The sequence below is a fragment of the Oncorhynchus nerka genome, linkage group LG10, assembly GCF_034236695.1.
Source record: "Oncorhynchus nerka isolate Pitt River linkage group LG10, Oner_Uvic_2.0, whole genome shotgun sequence".
Lineage (NCBI taxonomy): Eukaryota > Metazoa > Chordata > Actinopteri > Salmoniformes > Salmonidae > Oncorhynchus > Oncorhynchus nerka.
The window spans coordinates 31,647,026-31,663,956 of NC_088405.1; the positions used below are offsets into that span (position 1 = coordinate 31,647,026).

The following is a 16,931-nucleotide window of genomic DNA, read 5'->3' on the forward strand; positions in this document are numbered from 1 at the left end:
GGCACCCATGGGTCAAAGGGGCATCAAGGGATCATCTCTTTACTCAAATCCAAACCCTACCCACAATGAACAGAGGAAATTGGTCTGATACAAGGATGGTAATAGCTCCACTTTGTCCTCTGAGAGACTCTGGGGAATCTTCGCCACATTGTGAATATCAATCCATTCAGTCCTACACAAGTATATCGGGGCTAGGGGGGTAGACATGGATTGGTCAACAGTGTTTGGTGGGATACAGATATCCTTATGTGGTCCACTATCTTAATAGTATACCTTGATACGGACACCTTTAACTAGGTGGTTTAAATTATATTTCTGCTTCTGGACAATGTATTTCATACTAAGACGCGCTAGCAGGCGGAGTTTAAATGGGTTAATTTAATCACATCCCTCCATCTCAGGGTTAGCCCTTTGTTAGGGCATTGATGAAGTGATGAGAATTCAGTCTTTTCACTCCCAGCTTTGAGCAGGTGCTTCATTTTTTACCTCTCAGGACAGATTCTGCATCATAATGAGGTTAAATTGCTAAATTATTAATGGGAAACAGAGAGCGTTTCAGTTTGCTCACAATGGTGCTGTTTAATGAAGTATGACTCAAAAGGGTAGACACTAACCTCTGGTACTGCTGCAATTTCAGACTGTCATTTCAATAGAAGAACCACAAAAGTTACTCTTTTGACCTCATTTACCCGAGTTTAATATGAACAGGATGTGTTCTAAGGGGGAGTGGAGAACCAATTCCAGAGAAAGACATCACAAGACATCCAGCATATGGAATTCATTCCCTTTCAGTGACTGAGGAAATGATTCATTGTCAGTCATGGTACATTTCCTCTTGAGTACAACCCCCAGATACCTCATCTCATTAACTGCCTGATGAGAAAGAGTGGAGAGCCTGTGTCGCGCTGATATTGTCAGCGGACATCAACAAATGTGCCAGCACACACACACACACACACGTGTGTGAGAGTGTGTGTACAAGTTTGTGTAGAAATAACACATCATTCAGATAAGAGAAAGTGAGCTGACACTGGGTCAAATAGGAAGAGGTGTGTGTTACACTTTACAAAGTGAGAATTTGAACATTCACCTTTAAAGCCAACACAGCGGTTTTATCTAGCCTCGTTTAAAGTAGAAGGACAGTGACTCAAACCGCAGCAAGGAAGCAAGGAATTCAGTGTGCACATGCATGTGCATGTGAGCAAGTACAGAATCTCCAGGGGGCAACATGCCTTTCAGCTTCGCAACTGTCACAGCCGGTTAGCCGCTTCCCCATCAGAGCAGGCTATCCAGTGGATGCACTCATGAGTCTCCCTTCTCCACGGTGTGTAGCACTCTGACTTCATCAACTATTTATGTAAGCTGTGAGAAACGCTCACTCTCCTTCTCCTCCCCAAGATAATACTCCCCCTGCCCTGCCAATACACAGAATAGACCCACTCTGATCAGTTTCTAACCTAGTATCCTGATATAAAAATGTGGTTGTGTTATACACTTTTAACCAAGGGGACAGTCAACATGTACGCTCAGGATATGAGGTCCATGGTGTTTACCAAAGAGCTTTGTGGCTGCTGTATTTGTATGTACTGGTGAGATGTGAGCCCCTTAGCTGTTTACAGATCTGAAATAACTTGATAGGGGATATTTTTGCCATATTGCCCACACCTAAGTCTTGGAAGACTAGGTGAAGCCATCACCATTCACCACATAGCTTATACATACCTGGCCAAATGGCTAGGGGTTGTTTGCGGCCTAGGCTCTGGTGTTACCTGTCAATAGGCCTGTTGAAGGGGCTAAGGGAAGGATCTAGAGGGTAGTTTGCAGCCTGGACCCTGGTGTTACCTGTAGGTAGGCCTGCTGGCAGCGCTGCACCAGTTGGTGGAAGGCAGGCGTGCGGAGGTGGGCATGGATGTGGGCGGGGTTCAGTCTCTGGAGAGCCTCCATGATGATCTCCTGAAGGACAAAGGGGCTGAGCACGCCCTTAGCCGCACCCACACAGAACTGGTACACGTAGTTCACCCCTGGAGAGGATGGGAGAACCGGGAACATTTAGTATTTAATGACATAAAAGTCTATGGCTAACATATGTTCTACTTTGAATTCTGGCAGAGTACCCTGTCATTTCAGTAAAATCCTCTCAACATACACAGAAAATGCAGTGCTCCGATATCGATATTTCTGATTATGTGTCTTACTTAGCATTCAACTGTAGTCCTCACCTTCGTAAACCACCAGATACCATTATGCTGGTGTATCAATAATTCAAATCTATAATTCCCAAAACACCGTAATAGATCAAACAACCACTAGAATCAAAGATGCCTGCAGAATGCCCTCTTCACCCCTGCCCTTTCTCACCTAGCCGTGCAGCCAGGCCCAGGAGCCACTTGACGTCCTCTGTGTATGGGGGGCTGCGGGAGAAGTTATTGGGGTGGTCGTTGTGAGCCCTCCTGCCCAGCATCTCCAATGCTACCATGCCTATCAAAGAGTCAGGGTCAAATATCACAGTTATCAACACCACCAATTAGTTTGAATAAAAAGCTTAACCATAGAAAATGATTAAACTGATATTCCCAGTGCTTATACCATCTAGATATGTTTATCATGGACACTTAAAAGAATGGTTGTTCCTCACCAACTCTGTATGCTGAGTGCAGGTAGTGAAGGCCCTGCTGGCTGATTGGCTGGCTATGCTGCTCGTCTTCAGATGGGAAGGGGGCGCTGACCAATGAGACAGGCTGAGAAGACATTCCAGGAAGAGATGAACCCTGAATGGCCTGGATTGTGGCGCCTGAATGGACGCCACCTACTGGATAGAAAGGGGAAAAAGATGCGGCTCCTGAGAGTGCCATAGAGAGTCCATTATAAAACATCCAAGTTCAAACTTCTTTTTTTAACAACTTCTGCTATCAAACGTGAACCATCCACTATACACACACTTACATGGGCTAAATAGATTATTATTTTACATCTATAGACATACAAGGGACAAAGACGTGCATGCACACACCCACAGCAGAGGTCTCTGCTCACCTGCTACAGTGGTGCTAAGAGGCAGGCCGGTCTCGGTGTGATAGGGGTGGACGGCGATCTGGGTCATGGACGGCACGGGAACACCGGGGAAGGTGACCGCTGTCGCTGCCATGGGCGGATGGGGGCCAGTGGCCACTGAGAACGGGTACTGGGCACCGATAAAGGCCGGGTGCATTCCCTGAGAGGGCACACAGACACACTTAAAATTAGTTAGATGCTATTCTCTGTTGCAGTCCTGGGACACTGTCCTATGCCAGATATTGTGACATTCGTCTGCACTGAGGGACGAGCAACACGGAGTGACGAAAGACAATGGTCATGGGCTTAAAGGCACAGTGCAGTCAAAAATTTGATTTTTCTGTGTTTTATATACATTTTCAAACTATGAAGTTGGAATAGTAGTATGAAATTGGTGACAATTCCCTTTTAGTGTAAGAGCTGTTTGAAAAGACTGCCTGGAATTTCAGCCTGTTGTGGTGGCATGGAGTTTTGCCTGGTGACAATATTAAAGAGAGTTCCAAACCTTTATTCCAATAACAGCTAGTTTTCAGTGTTCCCCTCCCCACTCAGACCACTCCCAAACAGCCCTAGCAAAATTATTGCTTGAGAAATTGCTATTTTTGAAGTCAAACACTATGGGTACACCGGTGCATACTGATCACTTGGCAGTGGTCCAGTTGTCTAGTTGAGTCGCCTTGAAACTCAGTGTCAATGTTGTCGGTACATCTTTCTGCCCCCCCCATCTCAATTTTATACTGTAAAAAACTGTCACAAGTTTTTAATGAAACCAAAAAGTTCATAAAATACAATATACAGAAACAGGTGTATGAAATCAAAGTTGTAATAAAAAATACCAATAATAGAAATTAAATAAAGGGAATGCAAAACTGTGCGTTAGTCTCCAGATTCACCGTCTCATTTTCAAATGGATCTTGTGAGTTCCAAACGGGGTGGAGCAGTCTCTACCATCTGATATTCTCTGTGATGTTCTAGGGACTGAGAGAAGGCTTGCATCTAGTGTGAAGCAAAGTTGATGGAAGCTACTTAAGAAGTAGATGGAAGCTACTTAAGAAGTAACAACTATCAGCACAGTGTTTCACTGGAAGTCATAGTAATGATTCTCAACCAGCCTATTTCTGAGTTTATTTGTGATAGTAAGTACCAAGTGGCGCAGCGGTCTCAGGCACTGCATCTCAGTGCAACAGGCATCACTACAGACCCTGGTTTTATCCCGGGCTGTATCACAACCGGCCATGATCGGGAGTCCCATAGAGTGGCACACAATTGTCCCAGCGTCGTCCGGGTTAGGGGAGGGTTTGGCCGGCATTGTAAATTAAGAATTTAACTGACTTACCTAGTTAAATATTTTTGTTGTTATTTCAATTTGACTCTTATTGCCATCTCCATGTCCATCTCTTATCGAATTCTTCTCCCCTACTATCTCTCCCTCAGCCCATCTTATCAGTATCTCCTTGTCTTCCTGCCCTCCCTCCCTCCAGACAGTCCTCTTACCTGTGGGTAGGCACCCCCTGACACGGGGAATACAGTGGGGCGGGGGACATGCTGCAGTGGGTGCCCCAGGTACTGGGGGGTGCAGACTGTGGGTAGGTGGGCCTGGATGGTGGTGTAGGGGTGCAGGCCCTGGGTGTGGGGGTGGGCCATGGCCGAGCCGGGAAGGGCGTGTGATTGGTAGATGGTGGAGCCCACAGAGATGACGGGCACCACAGCCGCTGCTGTCACTGAGGCCGTCACCGTGGCGACGCCGGAGGAATCCATGTTGCCAATGTTGTCCATTACACCATGGCCCATTTCTGGGGGCCTCCTTCCAGCTCCACCGTTGGCCCCACAGCGTCCCGGGCCTTCACGCTGGGCCCCTGACCCCCCGCCTACTGTCTGCTCATAGAGCCAGTACCACTGGTGGGCCACCTCAAACAGAACCTCAGGGTACACACCACCCCCCTTGGCTGCCTCCTCTACAGCCATACAGGCTTTCTCTAGCATCACGTTGTCCTGCAGAGAGAGAGGCGGGGAGGAGGTGAAGAAAAGAGAGAGAGAAGAAAGGATGAGGAGATTTAGGGGGAAAAGTGCATTTTAGAGAGAAAATGGATAAAAGGGTAAAAGAATAAAAGGATGCCCAGCCTACATGAGTAGTCCGATGTGTCTTCTGCAGAACTGAAGAGTACCGGACATGTACCTGTTCCTTGCACTGCACCAGGGCCCTCTGGATCTCATTGGGGTTGAGGGCGTGTGCATGGGGCAGGCAGCTTAGGGCCAGCTCAGCCGCAGCGCGAACCATGTTGGGGTCCCGCGCCCGTGATGCTCTGTCGGCCAGTGATGCCACCTCGGGAGGGGTAAGGTGCCCGTCCCAGCATTCCACCAGGATGTTGAGGGCAGCACTGCCGATCTCCATGGCCTGGCCTGGAGGGGAAGAGGGAGAGACATTCATTATAGCTACTACTGTCTCATGGACTATGAAAGAAAAAACTTCGCTTTTGGGGTGACCTATCCCGATGAGAAAGGAGAGAGAAAAATAAAGCTCCTCACCTGTGATCCAGGAGACGTGGGAGGAGTAGGTCCTGGAGAGCCAGTTAGGTGAGACAAAGTTGTGCAGGCCTAGGGCGTACAGGCCGATCTCAAAGGCACAGAGGTGCAAATTGCGGTGGGGCCCCTGGTGGCCTCCACTGGCTGAGGGCTGGGTGAAGATGGAGGTGGAGCTGTTGCCCCCGGCCTTGATCAGCACGGTCTTGGCCAGCTCGAAATAGAAGTGGGCCGCCGCCTCCGACGGTTGGTTGGGCACATGTGGTGCATGGCACTCGGGACGACGCCCTTTATATCTAAGAGTGGGGCGAGAAGAGGAATGTTCAATTAGCATATTTTTGTGAATACCTTAGTTGAGTTCTCCAATAATCAGATGGCATCAACACGTGTATAGAATATGTAGACGTCACTCACCTGCTGGTGTCTGTGCTCTTTGCCCTAGCTCCGCCTCCAGCCCTGCGAGAGCCACTGGATGAGGAGGAGCCTAACGAATCAGAAGAGGAGCTGCTGATGCTGTCACTGTCTTGGCCCCTCCCCCAGGAAGCTGCAGCCCAGCCCCCTCTGAGCGGGCGTCGACTAAGGGTGGGGGAGCTGTCTGAGGTGGTCTCAGGAGCACTGCTGTCGATACTCGCCATGCCTGGGACAAAACACTTAAAACTCAAACTTCTATCTAGTCAGCCACGTGTCAATACTACCTCTAGATGGCCATTCGAGCCATACAATACACCCTGTTCAAATGCAGTGCACACTATACAGTATAGGCTGTTATTTGAGAGACAGACAGTGTCTTAATCTGAGGTTTAGGTGGGGTTGTCATGGTTACCTGTGTGTTTCTTCTTCTGGCGGACAGGAGAGCCCCAGCAGCGCCCGCTGTATGCCCCCCGTCCTCCCAGCGCCAAGCGGCTCGGCACTGTGCCCTCTGGCTTGAATGGGACAGCCTCACTCGGCTGGTCACATGACGCAGGCTGGACGCCATCTGCTAAGACAATAAGTTAAGTACTGAATAAGTTTTACATCTAAACAGTAGCAACAGAGTTGGATTAAAACAATTCCTTCCATTTTCAACAAATCTGTTTCGCATAGGTAGGGTAACACCTGTCGTCTGTGCCTCACCTTGCTCTCTGGCCTCACTGACACACTCTCCGGCTGTGGAATTGTTCTGCACCCCACTGCCCGCCAGACCTGCCTGCTGTCCTGCCGCCCCCCCAGCAGCCACCGCTTGCAAGGAGGAGGAGGAGGACCCGGCTGCAGCTGTGGCGTTGGGGGCATGTTTGGACACCCCTCCTGTGGCACCTCCGTGTCCGTGAGCAGTGTGGGCAGTGTGCTTGGACGGGCTCCTTTGGCTGCTGGCAGCTGGCTTGCTGGAGTAGAAAGAGCTCAGGGTCTGGGGCTTGTGGGTCTGGCTCTCTCTGTTCAGCAGCTTGTCCAGGATCTGGAAGGTCAGAGAGTGAGGGAGAGTCATCCACAAGCCATACAATACATTCAAAAAAATGCATTAATATGTTTATTGGTAACTAGTTATTCTACTGGCCACAGTGCAGAAGGTCTACCTTTTTCAGCTTGCTCTGGTCATCCTTGTATGTGATCATGAGGGCCAGAGCCAAGTCTCCTTTCTCTCTCCTGGTCCCCTCACACAGCAGAGGATGCTCTGCCTCGCTCACTGTGGTCTTCATACCTACACCAGGGGGTTAGAAAGATGAAGACCGAAGCAAAAGAGTTCATCTGTTTCTAAGCCAAACTAGCACCGGGACGTTTTCCTATTTAAGTATCACTAACCTCAACACGGAACCACTAAATGGCACCTACCTCTTTCTGAAGGTGTAAATGCAAAAAACCTTGTGGTTGAACTTACCCAGTGCTGCTACAGCCGCCTCAAAGCCCAGCTCCTCATCTCCAGGCATCTCGTTGTTCCGGTTACGGCTAGGCGGACGGGAACCTGTGGGGGACACAACTGTACAAACAAGATAGAGAGGGGGACTAGGTGAAATATAAATGACTGGAAGTCTCACTTGTGTGATGACTGCATGATGTGTAATTCAGATCAATTATCAAGTAAACGTTATATATCTGTGTATGTAGTGTGTGAGCTCAAACAGAATCTCAATGTGGAAGGAAAAAACATGGCGAATTAAAAATGTGTAGCAAGATTCACCTGGGGTACACAGCACATCAAATATGAAGCTGGCCAGCATGAGGGGCAGGACAGGCCTGTAGTCACAGAAGTTCCCATCTCGGAGCTGCTCGGCCCTGTCCCGTATGGACGTCATCTCCACCAGGCCCAGAGGGATTTTCTTCAGCAGAGCCACCACCTCTGACTCCTGGTAAGCAAGCTTGACCTCCAGGGCCTTGGTGGAGGCTGGGGGCCTCTGCAGCTCAAGAGAGAACATACCCGTGCTGAAGGCCAGGTTGTGGAGCTCCAGCCTCTCGCTCAGCACCGTCAGCAGGAAGGAGGTCTTAACCAACGTGTTAGTGGCCACCTGGGTCTGCCTGCTGGTGGACACCTTGCTCTTCTTGCCCTTGGTCTGGGGCTGCTCTACCTTCAGGTCTGGAGGGTTGGCCAGCAGGTCTCCGGCCAGCTCCACTGCCAGTCTGCAGGCATCGTTGCTGTAGCCGTGAGCGTGGAGGGCCTCTGCACACGCAAACAACACCTCCATCTGGCCCTCCTGCTCCAGTGGCTTGATCCCAGCAAAGATGTCTGGTTCCTCCTCATTGTTGTTCTCCGACACTCTCTCTGCCCCCTCCTCATTAGCTGAATTCAGAAAGTAGGCCTGGTAGTCATCCTCTCCTACAGGGTCTCCTGCTGCTCCCTCTGGGGCCTGATTGGGCAGTGCTACGGCTCCAGTGCCAGGTTCTCGGCGGCCATCATGCGGTGACTTGGTGGCAGCTGCAGTCACGGTAACAACCGAGGTAGAAGGCCGAGCATCTCCAGCGATGGCCACCTCCTCATTTCCATTCATCTCCGCCTCCACATTCACCACGGCAATGGCTGCTTCCACGATGACAGCAGCGTTCTCTTTGGTGGGGAAGGCGGGCTGGGATTCAGTGGCAGGCAGGGTGGCAGCAAGGGTGGCCCGTTTGCCCTCGAAGGCACGCTCCTTGGGCGTGTTTCCAGCCCCTTTCCCTCCCCCACTGTATTTGTGTGGCTCTCTGAGTAGCGGGCTTGGTGAGGGCAGCATCTCGGGCGGTGGGGGCGTGAAGTCAAAGGTGTTGCTGGCCTCAGCACCCAGTGCCAGACTGGAGCCATCATCCAGGTTCAGCTCGGCCATGTCAGGCTCGAGGGAGCTGTCCTCACTACTGGTGCGCCGCTTGGCCGCTTGGTGTTTTCCCCTACCACTCCTGATCCCCCAGAGGACGACTTGCCCCCCTGGGCTATCTTAGCCTTGCTCCCAGTGGACGAGGAGGAACCTGCGCCTTTGTACATCCCCTTACTACTGCCCTCCTCTAGAGAGAGAGACACACTGCCCCCTAGCCGCACTAGGACCCCTCCTCCGCCCCCAGCCGACAACCCCTTCCTCTTGCTCACGATGGTCTCTTTGGGCCTGACCGCCACTTCTTGTTGGGGACTTCTGCCCTTGTAGTCTCCCCCACCTCCCTCAGAGCTGCCAGATCTCCCTCCTCCAGGTTCAGGGGGGTCTCCAGCCAGGCCAGCCTTGGCCCCTCTCTGCTGCTGCACTGCCCTGGCCCAGCAGAAGGAAGCGCTCTTCTTGTCTGCACTGCAGTAGGTGATGCCTGGCAGTGGGTAGGCCACCTCCCAGTTGAAGTAGCAGGACTCCACGGCTGGCTTGAAGCCCTGGAACAGTTTGTCCAGGGACTTGCGGTGTTGTCCTCGCTTCACGATCTCAATCACTTTCAGATGCCACTGCTTGAGCTGGGCAGCCAGCTCCAAACGCCTATGGGATGGTGTAAAAAGAAACGTAGACACACATTGTTATAGTCAGTCCAGGAAACAAGGGCCACAGAGCAGAGACGATAGTAACAAACAAGCACACACACCATTATTCTCATAATTGCCACTAACTGAAAGACACACACACAAAGAGCTTTCTGCAAGAAACTGACACTGTTGTTCCTTATTTCGCTTTCTGTCATTGCGTCTCAAAGAGCTAATTTAACACAGTGTCGAGTGAGCCCACATAGCACTCTAAAAGCCAAGCAGCAATCAGGGCACAGTGAATCAGGAGGATGCCCTGGTCTAATACACTCAATGTCCCAAACACTTACTGCTCTAACCAGATGAACTTAACAGAGCCTCAAAAGAGTGTATATCAACCCAACGCAGACAGATATAGACCTGGGATGGGTTGTGAAAGTGAGAATTTAATTGAAGGTAAGAGAGACAGGAGGAGTGCTGTGTTGTCAGTATTAGACACTATTCTAGTTGATCCAATGCTAAGTAAGTGTTAGACAGAAAGGGAAGTGACCTCACCTATGAGGGCTCATGGTGGGGTCTAGGACAGCCAGCCTCCACAGGACGACCATCTCATCACACATGCTGGCGCAGGCGTGGGCTGCCACCTCTGACTGCCCGTTGCTGCGCCCCGTGTGCCCGCTGGCACTGCTGTGGGATGCCGAAGTACGCACACTGTACCACCAGCCAATGATCTGCGGAGAGAACAGTCACCTCTGTCCTATCATGTGTGAATAAGTATGTATGTAATGTGTGGGTTACCTGTTCATAAGTGAGACACTGCTCAGTGAGGATCTCTAGTAGGGGTGCAGCGTTGCTGTCTCTCCTCTTGAGCATCTCCCTGACGATGGAAAGGAGGTTCCAGATCCCCTCGGGCTCCCGCCCCCTCAGCGGCCTCAGCAGACATGCCCACTCTGCCGCCGCCGGAGGCTCCGTGGATGACAGGTACATGGAGTTGACGTCACTGCACCGGGAGAGAGGGAGCACACACACAGGTTAGCAAGTATACTTCCACACATTACCTGCGTCCTCTCCTTAATATACCTGTTGCCTTTGACTATGCCAGTCTCTGTCTTACCTGAAGACAACAGGAGAGGGGCCACAGAACTTGTGCAGAGTCTTCTTGATGTTGTCACTGAGCGTAGACTCATCTAGATACCAGGTGCTCTGATCAGAGGCTGAGGGGCCAGCAGTGGGGTCTGTACACAGGAGACAGGGAGTAAACACAAAGCCAGAGAAATGCAATACAACAAACATACAGGAAATGTCAAGATGCTGATTTAAGCTGATAATTGGGAAACATGTCATGTGAGGGCCATCTGAACCACTTTATAGCATGCTCAAACCACACATATATACAAATGAGCAAAACGCCCTCAGGCATCTCTCTACCATTTGCACTATCTACAGTTGTGGGTGTGGGACGCAACCCCTATCTCATATTGGTGGCGGATGTGGTGAGTTACACCCCATACAATACACAGCACTTTGACTCATTATCATTGTCTCCGATCACATTATGAACCCTTGTGAGAGATAAGTAGAGACTGCCCCCTGCAGGAGGCAAACAGAAGTGCAGGCTGGCAGGGCGTACCGGGAGCCCCACACACTGTGTTGATGGCTGTGGACTGGGAGGACAGGAGCTCATCCAGAAGCCTCTGGGCTGTGGGCAAAATCTGGAGGAGAAAAATAACAGATCAGTTTTAATGAGTATGATAGAATCTGTTTCAGATCCATTAATGATAGGTTATGACAATGGGTTTCGCCATTGTTTCAGGGTTGGGGCATAGCTTCTCATGGCTACTTGTTAAATCCTACGTTTTGAACACAAGGCTCTAATTACAGCTAAGAAATACAGTTGGCCTTAGAGCTGAGTAACATTACACTGACCAACACTGCACTATTGACTGTAATACATAAGGAGACAATGCAACTACTGTGTGTTCTTTATCCCAGTAGCACAGGGGGCAGACAAAGGGAGTATTGAGACTGGGCATGTTAGAGGCGGAGCATAGCTACCTCTACAGACCTAGCCACTGGGAGGTAGGACAACATTGTTCACACATTCAACTGAATGTATTTTTGCAACTATTGGTGATCTTCAGTAGATAAACAACATTATCTAAATGTTTTTGAAGAGCCTAAAGGGATTGAGAAATGTGTCAAGGATTCGATGCACAATATATGGCTTTGCTAATACAATTTACACATTTGAATGTAACTTTCAGTGGTTGGAACTTGCCTCCTAGTTATGATGACCCTCCACATTGAGATACCTAGCAAACCCATTATTCCTGAAGTGAAGCTAGCAGATAATCTAACCAGTTAGTGTGGTGCGACAGTCTGACCTGTTGGGGAAGCTCACTGATGAGGTACTGGGCAAACTTCTGCAGCTGGTCCCTCTGCAGCCGGGACAGGGACTCTGACACGGGGGCTCGCAAGCACACTGCAGACGCCTGGCAGACAAACAAAGGAGTGACAGGTATTAGTGTACATTTAGTATCTCACCTTGCTCGGTTTCCTGTTCACACACTGAGTTTAAATGCAGAGAATTAAAATATAAACTGAAATGTAGGTGTGCAACAAACTTCAAGTTCGGGGGTCATACAGTACAAGACACCACTACAACAGAAAGTGGTTATAATATACCTCACATTAAAATAAGACTAGAGAGACGGGAAAGAGAGAGAGAGGTGGTCTGCTACTACTGTGTGGTGAGCAGAAACACTTGGGATTCCTGGCCCGGGATGGAGACAAGAGAAAGGAACAGAGGGGATGATATAATGATGATGGGCCGAGTATGTTTTAGGGTAAATAGCACAAACAGCAAGATAGGGAGGGACAGCGGCATGCTTGTGCTCTAATAGCCTGCTAAAGAACATTTCATGGGGAGAGGCTATACGGACATGCCTGGTGCCTAAATGGATGAAGTGTGTCGCACAGCTGAGAGTCGAGAGTCGTTCTGATATGCCCTTCGTTTATGCTGGCAACAGCATGGTGCTAGTTAAAACTTATGAAAGGAAGTGATGTGTATTTTGAAGGGCGAGGGAGAAATAACCTTTAGTATTGGTCACCATCTCCAATTTGTTCCATCCCACTTCATTTTATTTTGAGTAGGATAGCAGCCTACATGAGAAATAACGTATTGGTAGTAACCATCTGGATGTCACAGTGATACAGCCTATTCTGCTCAATGGGGAGATTTGCGCTGAAAACCGGCAACACGGGGCACAGTGTCCTTCGCTCCCGCTTGCCACAGTAAGGAGAGGGAAGTAGCTAGATAGTTTAGCCAATATACGGCCAGGGTGACAGCTAAAGCGCAACATTTGTCGTGATTTTCACCTGAAAATGTACAACTACGGAATTAATGTCTAACGTTATATTCAAATAATAAAAAAATAAACATAACAATTACTCCAATAAAAACAGAATGATTCTAAACACTCCCAAGTCCCAATTTCGACAGACAAGTTCCAAATTCTCGCCGAAGTTCCTAGCCACAAAAATAAACTAGCTAGCTTGCTGAGAAGGGATTATCGGGACGACTGGCTAAACTGAACTGAGTCCGTTCATCTCCACTCGACTCTTGCTTGGCAGACAAACGTCATCCATTTGGGCACCAGACGTATAGCCTCTCCCCATTCCAAACTCATTAATAGGATTATACATCAGCAGCAGATATGCCCATTGCCAACACACTCCCCCTAACCCCCAACCTTTCGGTGACGATCTTCTGCTGATCTCTGACCAAAACATTTCAGAATAAAATACTTTGAGATCGTCAGAGGTTATAACAGATGGATCAGTTCTTTAGGGGTGTTAATGTGCATTGCTTTACACACTTAACAGTCAAGAGTTCTGTGCTGAGGTGTGTGTGTGCTTGGTATTTATCGCGTGGTTCTGCTGGAGTGGTTTCATAATGTGCAACTAATTGAGCACACTCAAGTTGAACTGTGTGCGTGCGTATGTGTGTGTGCGTGCCTGTATGTGTGTGTGCGTGCCTGTATATGTGATCAAGCGCCCTTGAGAGGAACAGGAAGACACAGACCTGTGGGTTCAGTCTGTGGATGTATGTCTGAGAAGATACACATTTAGACAACTTCTTGTTGAAAGCACAGTGCCTATATTCTGACACACCGTGTGATCATGCTCTCAGGAGACACGGAATTTCAGGAAATAAAAAAAAATGGTTATTAATAATGTATTATTTCAAAGCTACACCCTACGGTTCCCCCTTTTAACACAACCCCCCCCCCAAAAAACTGCACTAGTGGGTCTGTATTTCTCACAATACCTGTAGCAGCATTCCTTTGAAGACCTCTCATGATTTGATGTCCAACCCATGAGAGGGACGTGGCAACTGTTGCATTCCCTGCTGAGTATTTGGAGTGATTAAATCTGTTTTGACTACTGCATCGCTCTTTTGTCATAACAAAATGTCACCTCTTATGGCAAGTAAGTGGACTGAATAACTGGAAAGGTCTAAGCATAACATAGCCCCCATGGCTTTGCGAGAATGGCGTCACCTAGGGCGACAGGTTTTCAATATCCACTTTCACAGAGAGGGTGAAAAGGCCGGCCTCCCATCTGGGCCTGAGAGATGTTAATTACTTTACAGCTATTCAATTCCATTCAATACAATAATGGTTAATGAGGGTCCATGTGCGCCTGATAAAAGGTCACAAGAAAGCTATGGAGGTGTGTGTGTGTGCGTGCCACAGCCACAGAACAGCTGACAGTCGGAAGTGGGAGAAGACCTACACAGCAGGGAGTGGGGGTATGGCTATGGGAGACTAGGCTCTCTCCAGGACAGATAATTACATAGAATGAGACAGAAAGAGAGAGATCGGGTTGTTCCCCAGTGGAAAACAAATATGAGGATTTGCAGAGTTTAAGATCAATGTAATTTTTTGATTCTTCAAAGGGGGAGACACCCTGGACCCAAACTGCTATAGACCTATATCCATCCTGCCCTGCCTATCTAAGGTCTTCGAAAGCCAAGTCAACAAACAGGTCACTGACCATCTCGAATCCCACCGTACCTTCTCCGCTGTGCAATCTGGTTTCCGAGCCGGTCACGGGTGCACCTCAGCCACGCTCAAGGTACTAAACGATATCATTACCGCCATCGATAAAAGACAGTACTGTGCAGCCGTCTTCATCGACCTCGCCAAGGCTTTCGACTCTGTCAATCACCATATTCTTATCGGCAGACTCAATAGCCTCGGTTTCTCGGATGACTGCCTTGCCTGGTTCACCAATTACTTTGCAGACAGAGTTCAGTGTGTCAAATCGGAGGGCATGCTGTCCGGTCCTCTGGCAGTCTCTATGGGGGTGCCACAGGGTTCAATTCTCGGGCCGACTCTTTTCTCTGTATATATCAATGATGTTGCTCTTGCTGCGGGCGATTCCCTGATCCACCTCTACGCAGACGACACCATTCTATATACTTTCGGCCCGTCATTGGACACTGTGCTATCTAACCTCCAAACGAGCTTCAATGCCATACAGCACTCCTTCCGTGGCCTCCAACTGCTCTTAAACGCGAGTAAAACCAAATGCATGCTTTTCAACCGATCGCTGCCTGCACCCGCATGCCCGACTAGCATCACCACCCTGGATGGTTCCGACCTTGAATATGTGGACATCTATAAGTACCTAGGTGTCTGGCTAGACTGCAAACTCTCCTTCCAGACTCACATCAAACATCTCCAATCGAAAATCAAATCAAGAGTCGGCTTTCTATTCCGCAACAAAGCCTCCTTCACTCACGCCGCCAAGCTTACCCTAGTAAAACTGACTATCCTACCGATCCTCGATTTCGGCGATGTCATCTACAAAATGGCTTCCAACACTCTACTCAGCAAACTGGATGCAGTCTATCATAGTGCCATCCGTTTTGTCACCAAAGCACCTTATACCACCCACCACTGCGACTTGTATGCGCTAGTCGGCTGGCCCTCGCTACATATTCGTCGCCAGACCCACTGGCTCCAGGTCATCTACAAGTCCATGCTAGGTAAAGCTCCGCCTTATCTCAGTTCACTGGTCACGATGGCAACACCCATCCGTAGCACACGCTCCAGCAGGTGTATCTCACTGATCATCCCTAAAGCCAACACCTCATTTGGCCGCCTTTCGTTCCAGTACTCTGCTGCCTGTGACTGGAACGAACTGCAAAAATCGCTGAAGTTGGAGACTTTTATCTCCCTCACCAACTTCAAACATCAGCTATCCGAGCAGCTAACCGATCGCTGCAGCTGTACATAGTCTATTGGTAAATAGCCCACCCATTTTCACCTACCTCATCCCCATACTGTTTTTTTTTTTTTTTTTTTTTTTTTTACTTTTCTGCTCTTTTGCACACCAATATCTCTACCTGTACATGACCATCTGATCATTTATCACCCCAGTGTTAATCTGCAAAATTGTATTATTCGCCTACCTCCTCATGCCTTTTGCACACATTGTATATAGACTGCCCATTTTTTTTCTACTGTGTTATTGACTTGTTAATTGTTTATTCCATGTGTAACTCTGTGTTGTCTGTTCACACTGCTATGCTTTATCTTGGCCAGGTCGCAGTTGCAAATGAGAACTTGTTCTCAACTAGCCTACCTGGTTAAATAAAGGTGAAATAAAAAATAAAAATAAAAATTCTGATCATATGGCATAATTCGTTTTTAGTGCCATGGGATCATATGATCTCAGAACATCTGAACATAACGTCAAAGGCTGAACTGAGCCCACACACTCGTTCATGCCAACACACACACTCAGACCTTGCAAGACCCACCTACAATGTGATATCAGTAGAGAACAGACAGTCCTCCACCCAAAGACATCAGAGCCTCCCACACATACACACTCATAGTGCCTCAGCACTCTCTTACACCCTTTGAGTCACAGATAGACAATTCCGTACATATATACAGCAAATCTGTAGGCTATTTGAATACATACAATGTATTCGAACAGTAATGTGTTATATAGACGGTAGGGATGTTTACCAACAAAACCGATATAAGTGCAACCACGACTTAAAAACAGACAGGGTTGGCTTACAATCAAAGGATTATTACTACTACACGTAAATAAGTTATATTTCGTCTGCAAATGTTTTGGAAAAAACAAATACATTTGCCCAAGAAGCACTTGTTGGTTGTACAAATACATTGTTACAGTTGTTGGTTAGCTGTCTAGCTAACCCTAGCCATATTAGCATAGTAGTGACAAGCATCAAAACACCTCAAAGCAAGACATGGTATTAAGAACAAATACAACCAGCTGAAACAAGTCATCTACAATTCACCAAACAACAGCTTCTAGTCATTGTTGCTAGCAATCTATGACAACAACACAGAGCCTTTGAACTCGGAGTTGCACACAAATAATTGTTGTGACGTTGTCAACCCATCTATAGGCTATGGCTTGTGTCTGTACCAGGGTTGGA

The 16,931-nt window shown here is 48.4% G+C and overlaps 1 protein-coding gene across 1 annotated transcript in view; it reads right to left on the reverse strand.

Annotated features, from left to right (window-relative positions):
- LOC115135141 (zinc finger SWIM domain-containing protein 8-like) overlaps window positions 1-16,931 on the reverse strand; it is a 35,039-nt gene that overhangs the window by 1,669 nt on the left and 16,439 nt on the right. Inside the window, 19 exon segments of the mRNA XM_029669490.2 lie at window positions 1,843-2,021; window positions 2,359-2,478; window positions 2,636-2,839; window positions 3,034-3,211; window positions 4,546-5,043; window positions 5,228-5,451; window positions 5,578-5,867; window positions 5,986-6,208; window positions 6,395-6,547; window positions 6,685-7,003; window positions 7,122-7,246; window positions 7,424-7,522; window positions 7,724-8,899; window positions 8,902-9,461; window positions 9,998-10,173; window positions 10,241-10,442; window positions 10,557-10,677; window positions 11,073-11,154; window positions 11,827-11,934. Of these exon segments, the coding sequence (XP_029525350.2) occupies window positions 1,843-2,021; window positions 2,359-2,478; window positions 2,636-2,839; window positions 3,034-3,211; window positions 4,546-5,043; window positions 5,228-5,451; window positions 5,578-5,867; window positions 5,986-6,208; window positions 6,395-6,547; window positions 6,685-7,003; window positions 7,122-7,246; window positions 7,424-7,522; window positions 7,724-8,899; window positions 8,902-9,461; window positions 9,998-10,173; window positions 10,241-10,442; window positions 10,557-10,677; window positions 11,073-11,154; window positions 11,827-11,934 (5,037 nt within the window).